This window comes from Stigmatopora argus, chromosome 12 (genome assembly GCF_051989625.1).
Source record: "Stigmatopora argus isolate UIUO_Sarg chromosome 12, RoL_Sarg_1.0, whole genome shotgun sequence".
Classification (NCBI taxonomy): domain Eukaryota; kingdom Metazoa; phylum Chordata; class Actinopteri; order Syngnathiformes; family Syngnathidae; genus Stigmatopora; species Stigmatopora argus.
Window position 1 is genome coordinate 6853300 of NC_135398.1, and position 24323 is coordinate 6877622.

The window sequence follows — 24323 nt, forward strand, 5'->3', positions numbered from 1 at the left end:
TGAAAGCTATAATAAGGAATCAACATTGAATTCATTCATTTTCAGCAGTAAAAATGGATGTTACATTGACAAAAAAAATGGAACAGAATAACGGTCCTCTCCCTGACGGTAAAATATGTTCACATCGATTCAAGTTCATCCTACGCGCAAGGGGGCGCTGTAGTTTCCTTTTGACGTCGACGCCGCTAGAAATATTCGACGCGAAGAAACGTCTTGTTTACGCCTAGCCTTCATGTAAGATGGCAGCTGGAGAAAACAGTGGGAGGCCTCCGTGTCTCAATTTCGCCAGCCCCGGTCCTCTAGGAAACAGCCAACCCAGCAACAGCATTTTCTCCATGCCGGTATCCAACGGTGGTGCCCTGGCTTCGGCCGGCGGAGCGCAGGGGGCCACCCGGCGCTCCAACCCGCAGCTGGGGCCTGGCGGTGCAGACGGCAACGGCGTTTTGACCCCCGGGGCTCCACCGGGCGCCCAGGGCTCGCTCCAACCGCTGGCCGCTGCCAGTTCGGCGGCCACCGGAGGCATGTCCGCCCCGGCGTCCAACATGGCAACCATCGCGGCGTCGAACGCAACCCAGGCGGCTGCACCGGCCGCCACTCCGGCTGCTGCGTCGGTGTTAGTGTACCGAGAACCGGTGTACAACTGGCAGGCGACCAAAAGCACCGTGAAAGAGAGATTTGCCTTCCTGTTCAACAACGAAGTGCTGAGTGACGTTCACTTCTTAGTGGGCAAAGGAATGGGGGTTCAGAGGATACCTGCACATCGGTAAGATGATCGCTTTTACCACTGATATACCGTTACTCATCGGTTACTATTGACGTACGTAGACGTTCGACTTTCAATCGTCATCCGTTTTTTTACATTCACCACTCAGTAACTTTGCAAATTGCAACTTAAAATACTGAAACTAAAGAAATAAATACATGTGAACTGCTCTTTTAATTTTAAATGGCAGCCAAATTCATACTGGACCAATTGCTAACATCTAAGGACAATGGACTTTTACTTGATATCTATGAGTGAATGAGTTAACATTAATGGTGGCTTCATCTGATTGGTTTGTTATGACACATTTTAGGTTTGTTCTGGCTGTTGGAAGTGCTGTGTTCGATGCCATGTTCAATGGCGGAATGGCAACGACGTCGACAGAAATCGAACTTCCTGACGTGGAAGCAGCCGCGTTCCTGGCACTGCTAAAGTAAGGCTCGACGTTACGGCTTAGACACAAACTCATTGCATGATAGCAATAGATGTCCAATCCATTTGAAGTGGGCTGTCTGACAGATACACTATGATCCCGCGCAGGTTTTTGTACTCTGACGAAGTTCAGATTGGGCCAGAGACGGTGATGACCACACTCTATACTGCTAAAAAGTATGCCGTCCCAGCACTGGAGGCACACTGTGTGGAGTTCCTCAAGAAAAACCTGAGAGCAGACAATGCTTTCATGTTGCTCACGCAGGTCAGACCCCAAAATGCAAATGGCTGCCATTTCGCAGTAATAAACATGCATCTAATTTCTTAAACTTTTTCCTCCAGGCACGTTTGTTTGATGAGCCTCAGCTAGCCAGCCTCTGTCTGGAAAACATTGATAAGAACACGGGAGATGCTCTCGCCGCCGAAGGCTTCACAGACATTGATCTCGGTATTTTTAGATGTTCATGGCTCTTTGGTTCTGCTGATTATATGCTCCTCTCTCTATCCTTGCAGATACATTGGTCGCCGTGTTGGAGAGGGACACTTTAGGAGTGCGGGAGGTGCGTTTGTTTGGAGCTGCGGTGCGCTGGGCGGAGGCAGAAGCCCACAGGCAGCAGCTTCAGCCCACCCCGGAAAACAAGCGCAAAGTTCTGGGCAAGGCCCTTACCCTCATCCGCTTCCCACTCATGACGATTGAGGAATTTGCTGCAGGTGAACAGAAACGCAGTAAAACAACTCCCTTAAATTCTTTTCTGAAAGCACTCAAGAGGAGATATATATTCTTGTTTTGTTGTTGTTGTCTTTTTCAGGCCCGGCCCAGTCCAGCATCCTATCGGATCGAGAGGTGGTGAGTCTCTTTCTCCACTTTACAGTGAACCCTAAACCTCGCGTGGAGTTCATCGATCGACCTCGTTGCTGCCTACGTGGAAAGGAGTGCAGCATCACGCGCTTTGGACAGGTGGAGAGTCGCTGGGGCTACAGTGGGACTAGCGATCGCATACGGTGAGGAACACGTTCAATTTCAAACTTTTACGCCCTTCACTTTTTTTTTCTTTGTGTATTTATATTTGTACATGGTAACGTTATGATGTATTAGGATACTTACATAATTTAAGAAGCACTTCAATTTCCTTAAGAAGATCATCCTTTTAAAAAGTGACAACCAAGCCCAAAATGCAGATGGTTGTCAAAAAGTGTCAGTATCTCTTTAAAAAAAAATACTGTAAAAATAATAAGGATGTCAAGTCCAACCAAATATATAAATGTTTCCTACAATAAACAAATGGCCAATCTAAGACGTTGTTTTTGAGAAAATACAAATTGTGACCACCAACCTCGTTCTGCTCCACATCTTCTCTAACGCTAATATTAAACGTTCCTAGATTCTCGGTAAACAGACGGATATTTGTGGTCGGGTTCGGCTTGTACGGCTCCATACACGGACCGACGGACTACCAAGTCAACATTCAGGTACGCTTGTCATTTTCATGTCAAGGTGATCTGTAGTGACCGCATCACCTTCCTTTTCCAGATTATTCATACGGACAGCAACACTGTACTGGGCCAGAACGAAACGGGCTTCAGCTGCGACGGGTCTGCCAACACCTTTCGAGTCATGTTCAAAGAACCAGTGGAGATACTGCCCAACGTTAACTACACGGCCTGCGCTACACTTAAGGTTTGCGCTGACAAATCTCCTGTCCATGTGCAGTTAACAATTTCACTTATGGGATTATTTCCCCTACAGGGCCCCGACTCTCACTACGGGACAAAGGGAATGCGAAAGATAACACACGAGTCATCCACAACCGGCACCAAGACCTGCTTCACCTTCTGCTACGCGGCGGGTAACAACAACGGCACTTCAGTGGAGGACGGACAGATTCCCGAGGTCATCTTCTACACATAGTCACCTTACCTCCGACTTTGGCAGTAATGTTCCATGAAATGTGACAGCCTAGAAGCAGCGGGGGTTGGGGGTGGGTTGGGAGCGACGTCCACATCTTGGGGCTCATTTGTCATAATATTTTCTCCTCCTGCGGTGCACTACTTTCGGCCACGTCGGGAGACAAATAGCCACGGGGCGATAGGTCACAGTGTTTTGTGTAGTATGTCCTTCGAGATGCACTCTCTATCTTTTGACCTTTCTGAAAATGACCAGACCGTTAGTGACTTGAGAGCGGAACAGAATTAAAAGAGGGCAAATCTGCTGAAATCATTGGCAGCATCAAAATCCAGGCTGTGTGTTGCCCACAATCAGCTTGACACTGAATGTTACCCAAACTAGTCAGACCAGCATTTGACGACTTGACGTCAGCAGGTACTTGCCCCTTCCATCCATCTGCAGATTTTAAAGGCTTTACGGATTCTCGGCATATTCGAACCAAACCTCGGTACCTTTACGAGTTCCATTTGTTAAGTAAGTTCAATTTACAGTGCAAAAGCTTGTACCTTTGCTTGGTAGTTGCCTATATCCAAAAAAGCACTTTCTTGGCCTTTGAATATTTGGTGGTTTGATGGATGCAGATTAACTCTTTGGATGTTTTTTTGTTTTCTCCCTAACTTTATTGTAAATATGTGAGCACGGGTCGTTGTTGACATTTAATTGTTGCGTAGAGCTCAAATTTCACAAAGTTGTTTTGTGTGATGTTGGTTAAAAGGATGGTTTTGTAAGTAGGTTTTCAACCCAATTTGCATTAGGCATAAAAATAATTCAGATTTCAACTTCTTCAGTGAAAAGACAAATGCTTTCCCTGCATTGCGTAAAATGTTATGCAATGTTTCATACATGATAGTTTGCCATAGATACATGGTCAACTGTGTGTAATGCAAAAGTGACTATTTTCAAAAAGTCATGAACTTAGTACTCATACTGTAACAGTTGAATATGGTTTGAAGGTTGATTGCAAATGATTTTTTTTCAATCAGACCATTCCATTAAATATGTATAACTTGAGAAAATCATGATGGTTTGATTTTATAAATTCCCAAAAATAAAATAAAAGCCACTTCAGCTTCAGTTGAATGTTTTATTCATTATGAGCAGTGACGTCTAATAGTAAGCTTGAAATCTTGCTTGTGTTCTAATCACTTATTGCAGGATTTGACAGTGCCACTCACGTAAAGCCATTTTCAGATTAAATGGGGAAGCCCAAAAGATGAAGTCAAGCAGTTATCGCAAAACTTGACACCAATTTTCCCCAGAACCTTTGGCCTAGGCACTTGTGAAAAGTCGAGCAATATTGCCCACCTTAACCGACAATAAGAGAGTAGGTGGCGACTTTTAAACGGGTGCAAAGATTATTAGATGTAGCGAGTTGGACGTACGTGTAAATCCAAGCTGTTACAATTTGTCCAGGTAGTTTTCCAGGGGTGGGATGCCCTCCTTGAGACCTTTGCGCTTCCTAATTTCAGCCACAACTTGGGAGGGTTTGCTGTTGGGATCTTTGGGGTCACCTTGGAGAATTTGCCAGTGGTCAAACACACACTGCGGAAAGGCTTGGCCGCCAGTGTTGCTGCGAAGATCAGCGGTGAATCCTTGAGAGAAATGATATGAGATAGGTCGGTCTAGCATTTCGGTGGTGACTCGCACTCATCGTTACCGGTTCATTGGGATGGCCGTCAATAGCAGCCGGTGAGTTATGAGGACTTTTTTTTAAAGCACTTACCAAAAGATTCATTGACAGGCAAGTAAGCTTTCACCACAAATATAGGTGTTCCCATCACTTGGGACTCCTCGAAGACATGGCCTCGTTTCCTGTTTAGAACGCCGTAGATCCCGCCCACCACTGCTTCCGGACACTGAAAGGGCAAATGACAGCATCAGATCCAAAAATTAGTTGAATCTGGTCATTCTGCAAAATACGATTTGTGAGTTTGTATGTTGCACAAACTACATCATTTTACAATGTTGAACTAACAACATACCTGAACGTTAACATGAAACTGAACTAAAATGACGTAGCTTCTTGAAATTCTTTTGTGCAAAAATAGAAACGTAAGCTCACAAATCAAGATCACTGGGAACAGTTTATGGGCATGTGATAAATGATTCATGAAAATATAAAAGATAAAATTGCTGTTACTTTAAGTCAGATTTCAAATAGGCCTCACCACAATGTGTATTGGAAAGCTGAAGATTGCATCCCCACCTGAATCTCTACCAGGTAAACCGGCTCCATGAGACGTGGCTGAGCCGTAAGCTGGCAGGCGTAGAGGACCCTGCGAGCCGTGGGAATGATCTGTCCTCCGCCGCGGTGGATGGCGTCGGCGTGTAGCGTCACGTCGTGAATGTCGAAACGGACGGCGCGCATGTTCTCCTCGCACAGCACGCCCTGTAGAACGAGCCCAATGTTCGAGTCGACCATTTCACCAAATTACGACCGGATGAAAAACATATCAGCGTTTGATAAGGTGAAAATGGCCACCTCTTTGGTCGCCCACTGGAAACCAGCCACCACGCTGTCCTTAATCTCGTTGAGGTACTGGACCCCCTTGGTCACGTCGACGAGCAAGTTGGGCCCGCTTCCGTCGGGACCGAAGCACCAGATCTTCCTGGCTTCGGTTACCTCCCACTCGTACTTGTCCGCCAGGTAACGCGCGCGAGCTTTGAGCTCCTGACGCGCCGTGACGTCGCCCTTCTCGATGTCTTCGGCCAGGCCGTCCGGGAAAGGACGAGACTTCATGAAGAGACGATTGTGCTTGTTGGGAGACTTGGAGAGGCACATGTGGTCGGATTCCTCTGTCACCGTTTCTCTGTAGGACACCACTGGGTCTGATTTCTGTAAAAAAAAAATTAAAAAGTAGTAAGGAACGTGACCGTGAGTGAGATAACAAGCTGCATTGTGTCTCAAGTATCCTTACTTTGAGCGGAATGCCAGCGTGGTCCTCCTCCAAGTCCTTCAGGCAGATCTCCAAGTGCAACTCGCCCGCCCCTGCAATGATGTGCTCCCCAGACTCTTCGATGATGCACTGCACCATGGGGTCCGACTTGGCCAAGCGCTTCAGACCCTCCACCAGTTTGGGCAAGTCGGCGGGATTCTTGGCCTCCACCGCGACTCTGACGACAGGACTAACACTGAACTTCATGACCCTCATGTTGTGGGCCTGCAGAGGCATACAGTAACATTTGCTTTTTGCTGTATTTTCCTGACCATGAGTTGCATTATTTTTTTTGTCAGACTTAGACATGTACTTTTTTTCGAATGACAATAAACGTGTAGGTACTTGTTCAAAAGTGGTGATGGTCCCAGTCTTCACCAGGAACTGGTCGACTCCAACAAGACCAACAATGTTGCCACATGGAACATCTTCAATAGGCTCCACATATCTGCCCATCATCAAGATAGTCCTAGATACAAATATTAAAGACATGTTGAAAAAACACCATATTCATTTTGGGAGTATAAACCTGCTCACCTTTGGATGGGTTTGATGTAAAGATCTTCTTTTTTTCCAGGTGTGAAGTTTGGCCCCATGATGCGCACCTTCTGGCCAGTCGACACACATCCAGAAAACACACGGCCAAATGCATAAAAGCGACCCTTGTCACTGGTTGGGACCATCTTGGAGATATACATCATTAAAGGACCTTTGGGATCGCAATTCTTAACACCTGTAAACACACAATATGTTGTATGTAAACACTTGAAGCCATTGTAGGGAAGTTATGAAGCTCTCTTTGGCTGCTAGACGTCCAATCCATTTTAACTGAGAGAGGCTTCCCAATTTTATACTTAAAAAAAAGTACTATTTGTTTGTCACATTTTCTTTCCCGATCAGCACCAAAAAAATTCAGACTAAATGTTGAATGTCTTATAAACAGTAAGACAATATTCATCCTATATAGACACCAAACATAACAATTGAAAAAAATATATATAAATAAAAATACTAATTACATTTTTTTGTCTTTCCAATCAAGGTCGGTTCTCATCAATATGCAGCATTTGCTCCCAGAAACCTCATAAATTGGCCTTTTTTTTCTCCTGAAATGGCTTTTTGCAGTGGAAAAAAAAATCTATATATGAGTTTTCTAGTCCTGCAAATTAAAACTTAATTAGTACTCTTACTCTTCTCTCTTCTTTAGCATACGTACACATCTTTAAGTCGACTGGACTGGAAAATGTGATTATTTTTTCCCATTTCTGTTTCCTAGCAATCTCTTACTTACCCATGGCAGCTTCGTCGTCTTCCGGGCCTTCGTAGAGGAGCTCACATCTGTATTTTTGGGCGGTAACGGGCGAGGGAAGGTGGATGGTGATCATCTGAAGGAGGGCCTCTCCCGCTGGCAGCCAACGACGCATCACCGCTTTCAGTAAGGGTTTCCCCTCCTTCTCCTTGTCCTCTGCGTCCAGCTTGACATCCAACTTTTCGATGAGTTTGGCCGTCTCGTCCTTCTTAAAATTCATGATGGCGTCAAACACCTGTTGTAAGAAATTGCATCCATAAATTGAGAGCCACTTTTTCATTCCCTTATTTAAATTAGCCTTGGTGAGGCATTCAAAGCGTAGCTTTTCACCTTAAAGATGGGGTCCAAAACAAACTGGCAAAAAGAGCGAGGGTACTTCTGGCCATCAGGACCTGTGGGTGTTTTGGTGAATTTGCCAGTACTTGGATCAACATATCTGCAAGTAATGTGAATTATTACCAAAGGGAAATAGTATTTAGCTTTTTGCATACATGCCTGCTTCTATTGCATTAGTACATTATAAAATTAAAACCCTGGTGTAACTAACAATAAAAATAAGCTTTTTTACCTGTCTCCCCACAATTTCTTCATCATGTCTTCGACTTTCTTACACCTTTCTGTCGAACTCATCTGAGCTTCTCCTTTAGCAACAAACTTGGCCACATACATCTCAGCAAACTGCTTCAATGTGAAAGCCCAGCCGTGCAGGCCAGAACCGAAGCCAACTGTACCAATAACAGGGTCAATCTGAGGGGAAAAAAAGTTCCTTCAATTCCTTTTGGAGACCAAAATTTGGGGTGTTTTTTTTTGGGCCACCAGAAGTCAGAATAATTCAAGGGGGCAAAATTAAACAACAATTAAGTAAACTGGTAATATAGTCACTATTTGCACAGAATAAAAATATATATGAACTTCAGTTGTGAATTGCACCTCTCTTTAGGTCAGGGGACCCCAAACTTTTTCCTGTGGGGGCCACATAACTTTTCCCTTCTCTGATGGGGGGCCGGTGTCAGTTTGTAACAGAAAAAGTGTGACTGTGCGCACGCGTGTCTGTGCGCACGCGGGTCTGTGCGCGCGGGTCTGTGCGCGCGTGTGTGTGTGTATGTGTGATGGTTTACTTTGAAACCGCAGTCAAATAGTCAAATACATATTAACTTTTGGATTTTTAGGAAGAGAAAATGACTAGAGTCCAACCATTATGACTAATTTGTGGCATCTAGGAGCTAAAATCTGTCATCACCGCTGGCTAAAACTGCCAGCTGGATTTACAAACAGTGGAAACTCCCAGAAAACAAGCACACTGTATAGCAGGGGTAGGGAACCTATGGCTCGGGAGCCATATGTGGCTCTTTTGATGGGTGTATATGGCTCTCTGCTAATCTGTGTGGTAAAATATGGGAACCGCTGGTGAGAGACCACCTAAGCCCCGAACACACCAATGAGAGCGTCACACTGGCGCCGACACTATCTTTAGCGCATTTTTAATCATAATTTTTCTTCATTATACTCTTCTGCATGCTTACTCTCATTGATACTCATTGATTAGCAGCAGTGAAAAAATATTCTTAAAAGAATTAAGACTTTTTTACTTTCAAAATGGTGAAATGATTAATAAATGCACACATTTTCATGTATTTTTACTTTTAAATTCTGAGTATGGCTCTCAAGGAATAATGTTTGAAAATATGAATTGTTTATGGCTCTCTTTGTCAAAAAGGTTCCCGACCCCTGCTGTATAGTAAGGCTTTTTTTCCCTTGGGGGGATAATCGTTTAGCGTTTACATAGTGCTTTTTCATTTGCCATTTTTTGGGACGGATCGTAACGATCACCTCCTCGCCGTCACCAATTAGCTGGGGGGTGGGCAAAGGGTGTGTAGAAGCAACGGGGGTTGGGCAAGAGAAGCACCTGACGGCAATCCACTGATTGCACTTGTAGGACACTAGTATTGTGGAAAGCTTTGCTCTTTATGAAAACCTACATTTTGTGGAATAGTTTGAAATGAAAGCTTAGTTTTATGGGATGCTATGCCTTTACATCAAATCAAAAGCCTTTAGTGTCATCATACACCGCTGCATATAATGAAATGGGTAAAATATCATTCAACAAAGGTGCTCTTAAATGAGTCAAAATGGTCAAAAGTCTGCATTTTGATGGCCAACGTTTACAATAGGTCCAGAAAAAGACTTGGACTGGCTTGGAGAGTCTGCAACAGGGGTTCTCGAGGGCCGCTGTGGGTTGGGCCAGCATTTTTTTTTCGAAACATCCAGCACAGACTCGGACTCAGTTGAAGCAACGGGGGTTGGGCTGCAAGAAGCACCTGACGCCGATCCACTGATTGCACTTGTAGCACACTAGTATTGTGGAAAGCTTTGCTCTTTATGAAAACCTACATTTTGTGGAATAGTTTGAAATGAAAGCTTAGTTTTATGGGATGCTATGCCTTTACATCAAATCAAAAGCCTTTAGTGTCATCATACACTGCTGCATATAATGAAATGGGTGAAATATTCAACAAAGGTGCTCTTAAATGAGTCAAAATGGTCAAAAGTCTGCATTTTGATGGCCAACGTTTACAATAGGTCCAGAAAAAGACTTGGACTGGCTTGGAGAGTCTGCAACAGGGGTCCTCGAGGGCCGCTGTGGGTTGGGCCAGCATTTTGTTCCGAAACACCCAGCACACACTCGGTCGGACTCAGTTGAAGCAACGGGGGTTGGGCTGCAAGAAGCACCTGACGCCGATCCACTGATTGCACTTGTAGGACACTAGTATTGTGGAAAGCTTTGCTCTTTATGAAAACCTACATTTTGTGGAATAGTTTGAAATGAAAGCTTAGTTTTATGGGATGCTATGCCTTTACATCAAATCAAAAGCCTTTAGTGTCATCATACACCGCTGCATATAATGAAATGGGTAAAATATCATTCAACAAAGGTGCTCTTAAATGAGTCAAAATGGTCAAAAGTCTGCATTTTGATGGCCAACGTTTACAATAGGTCCAGAAAAAGACTTGGACTGGCTTGGAGAGTCTGCAACAGGGGTCCTCGAGGGCCGCTGTGGGTTGGGCCAGCATTTTGTTCCGAAACATCCAGCACAGACTCGGTCGGACTCAGTTGAAGCAACGGGGGTTGGGCTGCAAGAAGCACCTGACGGCAATCCACTGATTGCACTTGTAGGACACTAGTATTGTGGAAAGCTTGCTCTTTAGGAAAACCTACATTTTCTGGAATAGTTTGAAATGAAAGCCTAGTCTTATGGGATGCTACGCCTTTATATCAAATCAAATCAAATGTACGTATGTATCAAAAATACGACCAAGTAAGGCTTTTTTCTTTAAAAAAACAACAACAAATTATAGTAAGGCTTTTTTCTTAAAAAAAACGACAGTATAGTTAGGCTTTTTTAAAATTAAAAAACGATATATATATATATATATATATATATATATATATATATATATATATATATATATATATATATATATATATATTCCCAGCAACACGCTTATTTATTTATATATTTAATTATTAACTCATTTATTTCCTATATATTTATGTTTAAAATGTCTTTTCCCGTGTCTGTATTCTCACCCTCTTGCTACTGTGACAATGAAATTTCCCGAATACGGGATGAATAAAGTTATCTAATCTAATCTAATCTAATAAGAAAACGGACAAACAACAGTTCTACTGTTGCGATTGCTGTAACACTATTTCATGAATTAACGCATTGACTGCCGCTGACTGTGATTAAAAAAACTATTAGATTCTCAGTCAAAATGGATTGGACATCTATGAAACTGAAAATATCATTCAATGTCAATCATCCTAATTCAAATGGATATGACGTCTTTCGCTGTCAATGACAGTGAATGAGTTACAAAAAAACAAAAACATGAATGATTACGACTGAACACTACCTGAGACTAATGTAAGTGTTAACACGTTCACAAGTTATTAAAGTGTTCTTCTTACCAAGATGTTGCCCATGGGTCCGCCTTCATCCTCTCCATAGGTAGAAATAATGACGTTGACGTTTTCTACGATATGCTGGAAAGTCCTGAAGAGCTCATCCGTCTCCAGCTGAAGTTCCAGCAACGCTCGGTCCATTTTGTTCATCATCAAAACCGGTTTGATACGCTCGGCAATGGCCTGCCGCAGGACGGTCTCGGTCTGCACGCACACGCCTGCCGGAGGAAACGAGGGCTGAACCCAAGTGGCGAAGCGTGGAGGAAGTGTTTTCAAGCAGGCTACCAGAGACGCAGTCCACCACCACCAGAGCTCCGTCGGTCACCCTCAGGGCCGCCGTGACTTCGGAGGAGAAGTCGACGTGACCTGGAGAATCGATGAGGTTGATGAGGAAGCCGTTTCCGTCCTTGGACTGCTTGATGAAGGCCAAGTCCTTCTCGTCCAGCTCGTAGTACATGGAGATGGCCCTGAGAGTACATAGATAGCGTTGTATTGCATTTTTATTTTAACATAAGAAAGGCATGAGTTTAATGTGTTAAACTGGATTTGGCAAGATTAACACATTGAGAGCAATAGACGTTTTGTCCCTTTTTAACAGCATCAATGGCAGTTAATGGGTTAAATGATGCTTGCGTTTGTTTTTGTCATTAATTCTTCAGTGTTGTCTTTTTTCATCATTTTTCCAATTTATTTTTCGTCTTTTTATGCTGTTATCTTTTATTTTTCTTGGTTTGTTTTCACAGTAATGTATTAATTTCCTTTTCCCCCAAACCGTAATCTCTGTTGATTCTTTTTTATGAGTGTTCAATCATGTATCGTTTCACAATTCTCATCATTATAAATCCAAATGTCACCATTTAAAAAATATGGCATGCAGAAATCATGAGTAGAAATAATGAATAGTGAATTATTGAATACTGTGAAATTGAATTATGAATGAATGATAATGTTTCAATCCCAATGATGGTGACTTTTTAGAAAATCCTGTTCCAGGAATATGCATAACTTCAAATAGGCCCCTGCAAACTAATTCTCCACAGAAAATAAAGAATATAGCAATATAGCGTGTAATGTTATTTATCTCTCCATTTGTATTAAAACAATATAAAAAGTCAGTTGCTCAAAATTTTGTCTGATTCTCAGTATAAACCATGACTAACGTTCCCACAAATAAACTACTATTTAGAGGGGAACAATGTGCCATCCAACGTGCGCTGTTTGTTTCATGTCATATTTACATACGTTGATTTGATAGTGATGCACCGTTCTTGTTCGTCTTTGCGGGTGTCGGTAAATCGAGTCTCTCCTGCTCGTGACGAGGCGATGATGCCCGCCTTGGACACCAAAGAGTCCGTCAACGTGGACTTGCCGTGATCCACGTGAGCGATCACGGACATGTTCCTGATGTTGGACTTCTTGTCCATGATGGCTCGGATCTGGTCCACGGTGAAGTTGACCTAGTGGAGCGCAGACACACACTTAGATTCCATTCCAATGGAAGTGCAGTTTAATCCTGCATTTCTAAAATTGTGTTTACTAAGTTTGCAACGGTTCCAAGGTAGAGTTATAAAAAGAAAGTCATTTTGAAACTGAATCTATCAGGCTGGCAAAGAAAGACAAACGTTTGACCGTCTTATACCGCAGGTTGTTGCTGAGCAATTATTAGTTCATATTTATACATAAAACAGATGTAACATAACTTGAATTCAACATTTTAATGAAATCAAAATATGGCTTATTAGTATTAATTACAGTCAACAAGCTTAACTGATTAGCAACAAGTCACGGTGAAAGACAAACCAGGGTTGCTCTAAAAATAAAATGTTTTTTTACATTGAGCCCACAGTAACTTTGATATTTTTCTGCTTATTTTTGGATTTAAAATTGGCATCATTTTGAAGGAGCGTGAATCAGTTGTTTTTGTACATTTGTGATTAGCTGGTGACGCATTTTGTTGTTGTTGTCACCTCTCAATGAAGTAATGCTCTTGTTGTTATCACAAATTTGGTATGAGTGACTCAATCCTGAACTGGTAATCACATGACCAGTAATAACTTTACTGAGAGCAATAAAATTAAAAAAGGGTTATTAAAAAATTTGCCACAATATGTGGTGAGAGTCAAAACATACATAGTTACCCATCCCTATTTGGAGATAACTTTATTTGGGGACTGCTAATAAAGTCTTCTCCAATTGGGGGATTTGTATGCTCTACTTCCTGTTTTTATGCAACCGACTATCGCGATTTTAATCACGGTATGAGTGATGGCGAGGTGGTCCCACGATATTGTTTAGCAATAACATATTTACATTAGAACAATAAAGCTATAGGACATATAATCTAATAATGCTTTGTTATTGACGTCAGTACCAAAAGTAGGCCGAGGATACAGCCTGACAAGGTTTTTTTGTTTTTATATCATTACATCGCCAACAAGCGTACTTGTCCATACATCACATAAACACACGAGCACACATCAGTACATACACAAATCATGTGCGTAGGCTTGTAACGGCCATACATTCACATTGTGCGGGTTATTTCTTTTCTTTTCTTTTAATCTATCTACTGTTAAATCGCGACAGCTAAAATATTGAGTCCATTTAGTCAAAACGAGTCGACAGTGACTCACCATAGTGACAATTTGTGTGCCTTCGTCACGTTATTGCTGCGAAACGACGCGGTGGGAAAGTGCGTGTGCAGGGACGCCGTAGTTGAGCCAGGCTGCAGAGAGGCGCTGGGGCAGCAGAGGGCGCTGGTGGAAGCCTTTCACTCGCTGTCTAGTGTGTGAAGAAACAAATGAAGTAGTACTAGTGATGATGGGACATGATTGAATCTCTCAGAAGCCTCAAACTTCCGTCAAGCCGTCAAATCCATTGATTTTCAAGAAGAAGGCAGTGAATAACAAGATAAGATGGGCTTGACATCATCAAAGAGTTGGAGGAAAGATCTATTGCTGCTATTTAATTTTTTCATGTTTAAATAAAATACTTCGCCTTGATTGAATGTCTCATCGAACCTCATGCAACCCCTATTATGCATATACTGATAATAGAAAATATAGTATTTTAAACTATTTACCTTTTGGAGTTGTAAGCTAAACATCTACTCCTCAGAAAAACTGGTACCTTTAAAAGTGTGATTATTTCAAGTATTGTAAGTATCGAGTAAACATACATATTTTAACATAGCTTTTTTTAGAGGAGCTAATGAAGCATCTAACTATTTATTATCAAACAGTAATTAACACGCAGCAGAAAATCAATTTTTACTGAATGTTGAAGCTAAAGTCTACCAATTCTGGCCTCCCCAAAAACTCGACGCAATTAACCTCCTTCCAGGAATGATTAGCTACTGTCCAATAATGGACGACCTCACTTTTCTATACAAAGTTCTTTTAATTATAGTCTTTTGTCACAGTTTGTAAATGAGTAGCAGGTTCCAGAAAGCAAACACTTACAACGGGGACTCTGCTTTCATTTCCAAAAGCATAACAGTTGTGGTTGACATTGAATTCCTAGGCCTCAGTACTGTGCAAAAAGTGATAATTTCATCATTTATCACTCATTGATAGAAAAGAGCAAGACAAGATGCATTGCATGGCGACTAGTGATAACCATCCATCCAATCATAGCGCTTCTAAATGTACTTTTTTTCTCAATTTTCACTTCCTTGTCAAGAAAAGGTAGTACTACCTGTGCATGTTGTTTGTTGAACTGTTAGCAGGCTGTAAGAATGTTGAAAGGAGATTCAAATTCTGCCCATTCATCTAGGAGAAAAATATGACAAGATCAGTTAACTGCTTTGTTCTTGGTATTGAGAGATGTACTTGACATCTTGTGGTTAGGTCATATCAGTGTGTACTTTGAGACGCTTCACTCTGCAGATAGAGCTACAATAAAGATAAAACGACCGTGCCAACTTGTTATTAAGCTCATTACAGGACTGATAATGAGCGGATTTTAATGCAAGCCGTTGCACTCACGAGCGCTCGGTAGACTCGACGATCAAGTTGAGTTCATGCAGTGGCCACCGGCATGTGATGAGTTTTGATTAGGGAAATAACAATGAAGCCTCACTTTGAACAAATGAAACCTTTCTTCTATTTCAATTGTTTTTGAACTTGAGTTCTCTCTTGTAGATGTATATTTAGTTTTGACTCAAATTAAGACTTTAGACCATTTTTAAAAATCAGAAAATGTGACTCATGTTGAGAAAAATAAGATGTTTTTATAAAAATGAAGAATATTTGAGCACAGGCATGAATAGTACAAGTGGAATGCGAGAATGAGTGAATTAAATGTTTAAACTATGCATATTGTTATTTTTTTCCTCAATACAACTGCTGCCAAATGCTACTATTGATAATAGTCGGCTAAACTGTCTGCTAAATAAATCAAAATTCGGACTTGGCAAGAAACCAAAACATGTAAAAATAGACTTTAAAAAACACTTAATGCCTGCGAATTTAAATTCATTCTTTATATCAATCTAAACTGTCTGCGAAATAAATCAAAATTCGGACTTGACAAGAAACCAAAACATGTAAAAATCGACTTTAAAAAACACTTAATGCCTGCAAATTTAAATTCATTCTTTTGAGAGTTAAATAAGGCAATAATACATCTGTACAAGTGTGCATGTTCCTGAACATCTTATATAATTCCTGCCTTAATTTGGCGTATCCTTAATAAAAGCCTGAGACAGATGGCCTTTATAGAGGCAGTAAAGATAAGGAACGATGAGACATGGTGGATTAGTTCTGACTGAGAAAGATTGTTGTTCTGTATCACACATCAATTCAGGAAAAACAAAACTCTTAAAGTGAGTGGATTTTTGTATGTAAAGCATTTTGCAGTGACATTGAAGGTAGTGGACGTCCAATCCATGTGAAACTGGGAGGGTTGGCAGCGACCGAGCCCCTCCCCTCTCCAATAGATTGGACGCGTATCACCGTCAATGGAAGGCAGTATTTGGTGTAAGCGCTAAATAACAACACAAGTTGTCTCAGGGCACTTTACATGTGTAGCAAGCCTAATAATAAACTATTTAGTTACTTATCCATTTATGTGTACTTCTATTCTCCTAAAAATAAAACTTCCTAAGCTATGCCACGAGAAAAATTATCAATTTGTTGTGATTGGCCCGCTGAGCTCTCCACTACACACTCGATTGGACACTGATCAGCTGGAGAATGAGTGATATGGAACTTCAACTTTGTCCTCTGAATCATACTTGAGCGTTCTTTTCATTTGCGCTGAAGAAACAAGAGTGTATTGATCGGGTCGAGGCTTTTTCATTCCGCCTGTGCTCTTTCCTTGACATTTTGTCAGTTTGTTGGAATAAAGTCAGCAGCCAAGGTGACACTTCACTTTGAGAGAAGAACTAAACTATTTTCGACGAGTTCCAGTAGAGAACGGTAAGTACAAGAATGACGTGAAATTAGTGACAGATGTCAGACCAGTAAGTCAAAATTCGGAAATAACTTTGTTTTACTTTAGTTTCCCCTAAATTTAAGTTGAAAAAAAATAAATCTTTGGCTTTATAAGGGAACATTTCATCATACATTCTTAGATAGGCAACATGAGGTAACTAAGTAGTATTGGAATTACTAGAAAATTGAGCAATTATCTGTTTTTTTGGTCTTTTTCTGCATAGTGGGAACTTAGAAATAACCCAGTTTCTATGTAAGGTACATGTTTTGGAAGAACTTCAAATGTGTGAAAACCCATTAATTGATTTGTCCTTTCCAAGAGTCACTTTAAAGAGGAGGTGAGCAATTATTCCATAAAGGGCCGTGGTGGGCTCGGTCTTTGTTCCAACTGATTAAGTGCTGACAGTTTAACCAATGAGGTTTCTGTTGAAACAAGCAACACCAGACTGCAATCAACTGAGTATACTTGTAAGACGCTGGATTGGCGAAAAGAGGTCATATTGTTCGGTTGGACAAAAAAAAAACGAGACCCACCGCGGTCCATTCTGGAGTAATTGCCCACCCCTCCTTTAGAAGATATCAAAAGTTGTAACACTTGGAAATCGTACAAGGAAATGGGAATGACATGATTTTTCAATTTTTTTTGGATTATTTTAAAACAATAATCTACACAAATATCACAAAATTGTTTTCAGCAAGTATTTTTCCAAAGCATTTTGCAACAACTGCTGAGATTGTAACATGTTGAGAACATAGTTCTAAAAAGTGAGGGAAAGTGGAGCAAAAAAAATGATATTTTTGTATTGAAAAATAAATGTAACGCTAGGATTTTTTTTTTTAAAGACAAAAAAGTCCAGCTTTTTTACAAATCTTAAACATAACTAAGGACGGGGGGAGTTATGTTCCCATTGAATTTTTGTGAAGTGAATTTACAAAACAGTTCTTAAATCATTCACTCTGGAAAAGAGCACTTTGTTTATAAAAATAAGCCTGTATTCTTGAGAAAACACTTTGTTTATCTTTAATCTTGTGATATTTTTTGTCTTAAAAAAAAAGAAAAAACTGGTTGCATTCATGCAGAGATTTATCACAATCACATTAAGGCTTTTAATTGATCTTAAGATATTGTAATAAATTATTGGTTTATTTTGGTTGTTTTGATGGCTGGCCCTATGTGCATAGGTATGTACTCACTTTTGAAGAAAACAATAACATTTCTTTATATACAAGAGCATTTTTAAAAAAAATGAAGTACCACAATCCATACTCCAAACCATTTGTTATTTAATCTATCATGTAATTTCTGTGTGCTTATCAAAAGAGTGGGGCTCATTTGTCTTTCTTGCAATGGATGCCATTGACCTACTCCTGAGGACCAAAGATGAAGTGGGTAGCTGCCATGGCAACCCGTCATGGACATTTACCATGTATGACGTGAGTACAATTGTCAAACAGCCGTGTAAGCCACAAACACGGGCACTCTAACCAGACTATCATAATTAACCATAGTCTGAAGGCCATATGCTTTTAAATTGGCTCTTTCTGTGGGGGGATTCTAAGGTTACCTGAATAAAGATTCATTTGATAAAAAAATGAAACTTCTACGTCATGGTACAATGTTGGAACAGAACTACTAAAATGTAAAAATACTATGGCTAGGTGAGTTAACTCATATTAATTGATACAATCCTGGTTGATTGCAGAGCCCCTCCCCCATATGGTATCTCTGGTGAGAGTAATTGTATCAAAATAGCAGTGCTACTTACATTTAGGTAGCATGTGTATTTAAACCTTTAAAGCCCAAACCACTCAATTTTGTTTTACATGAAATTATCTTTGTTTCCCCAAGTGAAATATGAATTATGTATTGAAATATTCTTATATTTTTAGATTATTTTGTTGTTTGGAGCACAAATTCATTCATTTCCATTGAGAGTTATGGACATGAAATAAATTTCAACTTAAAAAGCAGGTTTTGAATCATCATGTCTAACTGATTGAACGATCGCTGCCAGCCCCCCCACACAAATTGGATTGGACGTCTATTGATGTCAATACAAACCCGATCTTTGTTTTAATCAAACCTGATCGTCAATTTAAACGTGTAAAAGTGAGAGGATTTCAAGTTGGCCATCCTTTGATTTTTTTTGTTTTTTCAAAGCGACCCTTATAGCATATAGAGAATGCGATGAATCGCCATAAATCTCCCACGATGAATGGCGACTGAACTTTCCTAAGTAAGCATTGCTCAGCGCTAATTAAATTGAGTTATTTTCATACCTTCTCTGCAGACGCTGAGCCCGGAGGGAAAAGCTACTGAGGACTTCTTGGAAACCCTGCTGGCCGGGAGTGAGTCGTCCTCAGCTTCGACGTCACCCCCGTGGTCTCCCGCCACTCCAGAGAGCGACGTGTCCGAGATGGCCGACGGCCTCCGACTGCCAATCTGCCCTTCATTTCCTGGCTTGGATGGCACACTACCTCAGCTCACCTCCGCACAGCATCCGACCTATAAGCTTGAAAATGAAATTGCGTCGGATGTTTACATTGATCTGGGTAGGATTTCACTTCCAATTTAGAAGGGATGATGCCTTGTTAATTTAAAAAGGACAGAAGGTTAGATTTTGCACAATGAGGGAAATGTTCATCGACTATCAGTTGATTAATTTGAGAACCAATTATATGTAAAATAGTTGATAAATTGTAGCAGACATAATTGGCAGGAAAAAAACAGCGGCCTATGTAAAAATGAGTTTGACACCCCTGCGGGAAAGTACAAGAAGATGCATTTACTAGATTCATTTAGACCGTAAAATATTTATTTTCCTCCAGATACATTTACTCGATAACAAAAGCAATTATACAGAAAATCAGCACATGAGTTTTGACTTGAAAATTCACCTGAATGGTCACTTACTCCTTCCATTTTCCCAGGGTGGGAATCTGATGGCCTCCAGGAGAAACTCGGCATGACATACTACCTCACTTCCAATCAAAGTTCCACGAGCGAGACCAATCAGAAGCTCACAGTACGGGACCTGCTCTTATCTAACCTGGGGGAGAAAGTAAGCAAAGAAATGATACATGAAATTAGTTCTTGAAAAATAGATGTAAAGAATTAATTGCTCCAATTCAATTGTGCTGCTCCTTCTGGCATGAAAATCTATTGTATCTGATGAATAAATCCCTAGGCCTGAAATCCAATTACATTTCTTATTAAGGATCCATTGAAGGGGTGTAAACCTAGACAGCACATTTTACGCCACGAAATGAAATAAGGAAATTCGGTGAAATCCAGTGCCCTCTTCATATTAGATATTGAACATGTATCCGCTATTTTCATTTTAACACGACAGAGAGTGCCGCAGCATCCCCTGCAAAAGCTTGTTCTCAACGAGGATGAGAAAAAACTTCTAGCAAAAGAAGGAATCAGCTTGCCCAACGAAATGCCTTTGACCAAGGTCAGCCAAGCGCGCCAAATCCACACAAGCACCGCATGCAATTTACTTTGACTCACTTTTCCTTACGTCTCCTCTCAAGTGTGAAGAGCGTGTCTTGAAGAAGATCCGCCGCAAAATACGCAACAAGCGCTCGGCTCAAGAGAGTCGCAAAAAGAAGAGGGAATATGTGGATAGCCTGGAAGAAAGGTGCGAGATGATCCAAAGTACTAGAAAAACTGACACTCACAAAAAAACTCTCAAAATATCCCTCACACATAAAACAATACCGTCTAACCATCTTTGACAAATGCTTTCAATCCTCCTAACAAGAAAACTCACATTCAAAAAACCTCCAAACTTATTTCCTCACCAAACGTCTTACTACTTTTCTTAACGATTCTTCCCTATTCCAATTAATGTTAAGTGCCCATCTTGTGAAACTTAATAACAACAAAACTCATTAGAGAGCCGCAACAGAAACATTTCTGACCAAGCCTCCTCCCAAAATTCCCGTTTAATAATTGAGCGCCTTATTTTATGACCAAACCATTTGATAAAATGAGCAAATGGCAGCATTATCTCGACTTCCTTGGCCCTCTAAAAAATATATATGCATTTTAACACTGGCTCTCATGACTATTAACCCCCAGGAAATCGAAAAATGGAGATTGAATTGTCCACTCAGGCCACAGCATTTGAAGTGTTGACGATTTGTAAATGCATCATGTCACACTGCAGGCACAGGCTGAACGTACTGTGAAAGTAATCTATCTATACCAGCCGACCTTTGTCACCCACCTATACTATTCTTTCACACTTTTGCTCAGATGCACATCAACGCCTCCGCAAATATCTTCTTCAACATCCTAAGTGTCGTATTGTTTCGTGCAACCGCCAGCCGCCAAAAACGGCCTTCGTTCCAGTTCTAGACGTCTACACCGTTTTGTCATCAACTAGTTCAGATCATTTCTTCATAAGCGAGTATTACTCTTTTCAAATATATGTTCACGGGCTCATTGGCTGCCACTAACAGTGATAGAAATCCAATTCATCTGAAGTGGCAAGGTCAAAAAGTACAACTTTGGGCTCATTTTTTTGGTATATGGGAAACTTTTGTCTGTCAACGTTTGTCTGTTAAAGCACCATGAGGACGCAAACAAATGTTTGCGTCTTCATGGTGCTTTAAATAAGCAAAGTCATTTTTTTTTGTCTAAAAGTTTCCCATGTACCAAAAAAATGAGCCCAAAGTTGCACTTTTTGACCTTGCCACTCCAGAGCCTATCTTTTTCCAGGTCAATGGCTGCACGTAGCTAAGAATCGATAAAAATCCTCGATTTTGGACACTCGAGTGCATTCTCAAAAGCAACCTATTACTAAGTTGGGCACGTTTTACGGCTGCATTTTACATTTAACAAACAGAGGGGGCCCTTCTGTTACTTCAATGGCTGTTTCGAAAGTGGAAAGGGTTTGTCACCCAAGCAGGTGGGACCGGCAAAGCCAGGCCCCTCTTGTGCTTGTATAATGTCAATAAAAGCATTCAATTCAATTCAATGACGGTTGTTGAGATTTTCAACTTTTGCAGTTTTCTTTTCGCCGATTCAGCTTCTATTGGTAATTAAGGCAGAAAACGCCACCGGACTGTCGCTATCGGTCTTGATTCAGCTCGGTCAAATGGCCGTTATGGCGGATGAGTCAGAGGGTTGAAGAGAAACAAAAGAGGCAAAAGCAGAAAGAAAGAAGGGCTGGTGTTGCAGAGATAACATTCAAGCAGATATTGGCAAGGAAGGAAAAAAAGAGGGGGTTGTGTGCGGGGGTGGGGGGGACAATGCAATGTCCTATCAGGAGATTTTTGATACCCTTTTGCCTCATTCCGTTTGCCTTCTTCTTCTTCTTCCCAAGGATGTCTGCGTGCAGCGCCCAAAACCTCCAACTGCAGAGAAAGATCCAACAACTGGAGGAGACAAACAAGTAAGACCTAGATGTTAAATGTTGACGTTATTTGACCATAATCGACAAATACAGGTAGCTAACCAGGGATATGAATTTGAGGATTAATTATTTCACTGTCATTGAGGATGATGGCTGTGGTTCTCTTTAATAAATTTAAATGAGTTTGACAGTGTAGACCTTCATTCCATTTGGGCTGCCAGCGACGAAACACAAAATGGCGATCTTTCATAGTGAGGAAATGATAACGAAAATACAGCCTAATGACCTAATTAGATTAAATTTAACTGTAAAAACTGTGGCATATATCAACCCATGATTATGCTAGTTGTCAAAGCTATATTAGGCATACTATTTAGCCGAATTAACGTCGGACAGCGAAGTTTTGTCTTTATTTCAGTCAACAGTAGCCAGTGATATTGCAACGTATGATAACTAACTCAGACAGATTGATTAGTGTGTTTAACTCTTATTCCACAAACATGCTATCAATCAGATTATTGTGCAGAAAGCCTATTTTGACAAACTAAGAAGTAGAAAAACAAATGTCTACAGTAAGTACTGAGGCTAAAATAAATAAATAAACAGGTGCATAAATAATATTTAGGCCTTGTTACTTCCTACTACTACTCTGTTGAATTTACAACCAAGATGTTGTCAGCAACACCTTTCTTTGATTGTTTATGACTGGTTTAATAACACAGCATAATTATTGTGTCTTTGCATGACAGCACCCTGCTGGAGCAGCTCAGCCAGCTCCAAGCGCTCTTTCCTAACAACTCCAACAAAACAACACAAAGAGGGACCTGCCTCCTGGTGAGTTGTGCCGCAATCTACATTAATTTTCCTACCCTGCACTCTAGGGAATATCGAAATAATATTTGGAACAACAGGGCGCAGGAGTGCCAATCAAAATGACTTAACAATTTTGTTTGTGGTCTGCATTTAGATCTAAATCAGACTGCGCGTTAAGTAAAAGCTTGTGTATGCTGTATCTAATAAATTTGCAATAGCCTCACCTCGTCTTGTTTGCTGTTTATATTTCTTTGCAGGTTTTGCTGCTTTCCTTCTCTCTCATCATTTCTTCAAATATGAAGCCGGATCCCTATGGTAAAGCAAGCCAGGGAGATTACATGGAGACATCAGGTGTGTAGCAGGGCCGTGGATTTGCGGACTTCCTCCTCCACTATCACTTCAATCGTCTTTTCCTCTATCACACGAACAAAACAAATCATTGAAATAAATTGCATCATGCTCACCAAAGATACTGACAGAAAAATGGAAACATGGCTCCATATCTCTTCCTCTATGTCCTTAGTGCCATCTCGCTCCCTGCAGTCGGTCGACCAAGTCTCGGAGGTCCCTTCAATTCGGCCGCCTTTCACCATAACCCGGACCGTGGTGTCGTCCTTCAGCAGTCTAGCGGAGAAGCTTTTAAAACATCTGGCCACGGCGGAGCAGCCGGCATCCCAGCAAGATGATCACAGGTCCAGCAGAAACCAGTAACGTCTGCGGTACCCCATGAGGAGAGACGGAAAAAAGGCACAGCATGTAAATGGACGCCAGTCTGATTGCCTTTCGCCACTGCGTTCTCCGTGCAAGGGATCATCAAGCTATTCTCATATAAATAATACGCCGAAGTGGTTAGAGGTCAGGTGTCATGTGACGAGTTTTGGAAAATGTTATATTAAAAAAAAGATGACTAGAGTTTGTATTCCCTTTTATTTAAATCTGTTTTCAATAGTGTATTATCATGCTTATTGGTACTTGATACTGTCCATTATTGTGAGTTATGGTATCAAAGAAATTACTGTATATTGCGTATGGTTCTTGGAAAGTTATAATAGATTTGGGTTGTCCATGACAGTTTAGTGAGACAAAATTCTTGTAATTCAGTTAAGGTCCATGTGTGTGAATGTTTGTTTTGTCTGAATTCTGTTTGTTATTCAAGATAACTCAAGAATGAATAAAGGGACTATTATCAAACATGCAGGATTTGTTTGTAAAATGAAACGAAAAAGGCGGGTCAAATGTAGGGTCATGAGGTCAAAGGTCACAGACCTGACCAACATGGTCATTTAAAAATAACTTGTAATGGCTTCCTAAAAATTAAAAAAAGTATAAGTGGAAGCATTTAAATTGATCAGAAATT

General features: G+C 40.9%; 3 protein-coding genes across 6 annotated transcripts; 2 read left to right on the top strand and 1 right to left on the bottom strand.

Annotated features, from left to right (window-relative positions):
- Positions 1-199: 199 nt before the first annotated feature.
- LOC144085561 (BTB/POZ domain-containing protein 2-like) lies at positions 200-4214 on the top strand. The gene is made up of 9 exons (XM_077614953.1): positions 200-763; positions 1077-1196; positions 1304-1460; positions 1538-1643; positions 1709-1906; positions 2005-2197; positions 2578-2665; positions 2727-2873; positions 2943-4214. The coding sequence occupies exons 1-9, from the start codon at positions 240-242 to the stop codon at positions 3102-3104; spliced, it is 1695 nt and encodes a 564-aa protein (XP_077471079.1). The 5' UTR covers positions 200-239; the 3' UTR covers positions 3105-4214.
- Positions 4211-19285, bottom strand: LOC144085560 (elongation factor 2b). The gene is made up of 16 exons (XM_077614952.1): positions 19068-19285; positions 15049-15122; positions 13986-14133; positions 12595-12809; positions 11638-11819; positions 11359-11570; positions 7954-8132; positions 7716-7821; positions 7368-7620; positions 6614-6809; positions 6422-6545; positions 6059-6301; positions 5623-5976; positions 5347-5529; positions 4864-4996; positions 4211-4732 (listed from the first exon to the last, which is right to left on the bottom strand). The coding sequence occupies exons 3-16, from the start codon at positions 13986-13988 to the stop codon at positions 4539-4541; spliced, it is 2577 nt and encodes an 858-aa protein (XP_077471078.1). The 5' UTR covers positions 13989-14133; positions 15049-15122; positions 19068-19285; the 3' UTR covers positions 4211-4538.
- Positions 16577-24113, top strand: LOC144085563 (cyclic AMP-responsive element-binding protein 3-like protein 3-A). 4 transcript variants are annotated; one of them, XM_077614955.1, is made up of 10 exons: positions 16577-16772; positions 18109-18221; positions 19079-19340; positions 19719-19849; positions 20141-20245; positions 20325-20431; positions 22124-22192; positions 22903-22987; positions 23224-23317; positions 23490-24113. In XM_077614955.1, the coding sequence occupies exons 2-10, from the start codon at positions 18135-18137 to the stop codon at positions 23675-23677; spliced, it is 1128 nt and encodes a 375-aa protein (XP_077471081.1). In that variant the 5' UTR covers positions 16577-16772; positions 18109-18134; the 3' UTR covers positions 23678-24113. The 4 variants fall into 4 exon arrangements, with proteins under 4 accessions (XP_077471081.1, XP_077471082.1, XP_077471083.1 ...); XM_077614956.1 differs by lacking the exon at positions 16577-16772 and adding an exon at positions 17211-17255; XM_077614957.1 differs by lacking the exon at positions 16577-16772 and adding an exon at positions 17252-17281.
- The last annotated feature ends 210 nt before the right edge of the window (positions 24114-24323 follow it).

Bases quoted from the DNA above. Each gene is read 5' to 3' on its own strand.
- LOC144085561 (XM_077614953.1), top strand. From the start codon at position 240: ATGGCAGCTGGAGAAAACAGTGGGAGGCCTCCGTGTCTCAATTTCGCC. The intron at 1,197-1,303 runs GTAAGGCTCGAC...GATCCCGCGCAG, and splicing joins GCGTTCCTGGCACTGCTAAA to GTTTTTGTACTCTGACGAAG. The intron at 1,907-2,004 runs GTGAACAGAAAC...TGTCTTTTTCAG, and splicing joins GATTGAGGAATTTGCTGCAG to GCCCGGCCCAGTCCAGCATC.
- LOC144085560 (XM_077614952.1), bottom strand. The intron at 8,133-11,358 runs GTAAGAAGAACA...TTTTCCCCTCAG, and splicing joins GACCCATGGGCAACATCTTG to ATTGACCCTGTTATTGGTAC. The intron at 6,546-6,613 runs GTGAGCAGGTTT...ATTTGTATCTAG, and splicing joins TACATCAAACCCATCCAAAG to GACTATCTTGATGATGGGCA.
- LOC144085563 (XM_077614955.1), top strand. From the start codon at position 18,135: ATGGATGCCATTGACCTACTCCTGAGGACCAAAGATGAAGTGGGTAGC. The intron at 18,222-19,078 runs GTGAGTACAATT...CCTTCTCTGCAG, and splicing joins GGACATTTACCATGTATGAC to ACGCTGAGCCCGGAGGGAAA. The intron at 22,193-22,902 runs GTAAGACCTAGA...TTTGCATGACAG, and splicing joins CAACTGGAGGAGACAAACAA to CACCCTGCTGGAGCAGCTCA.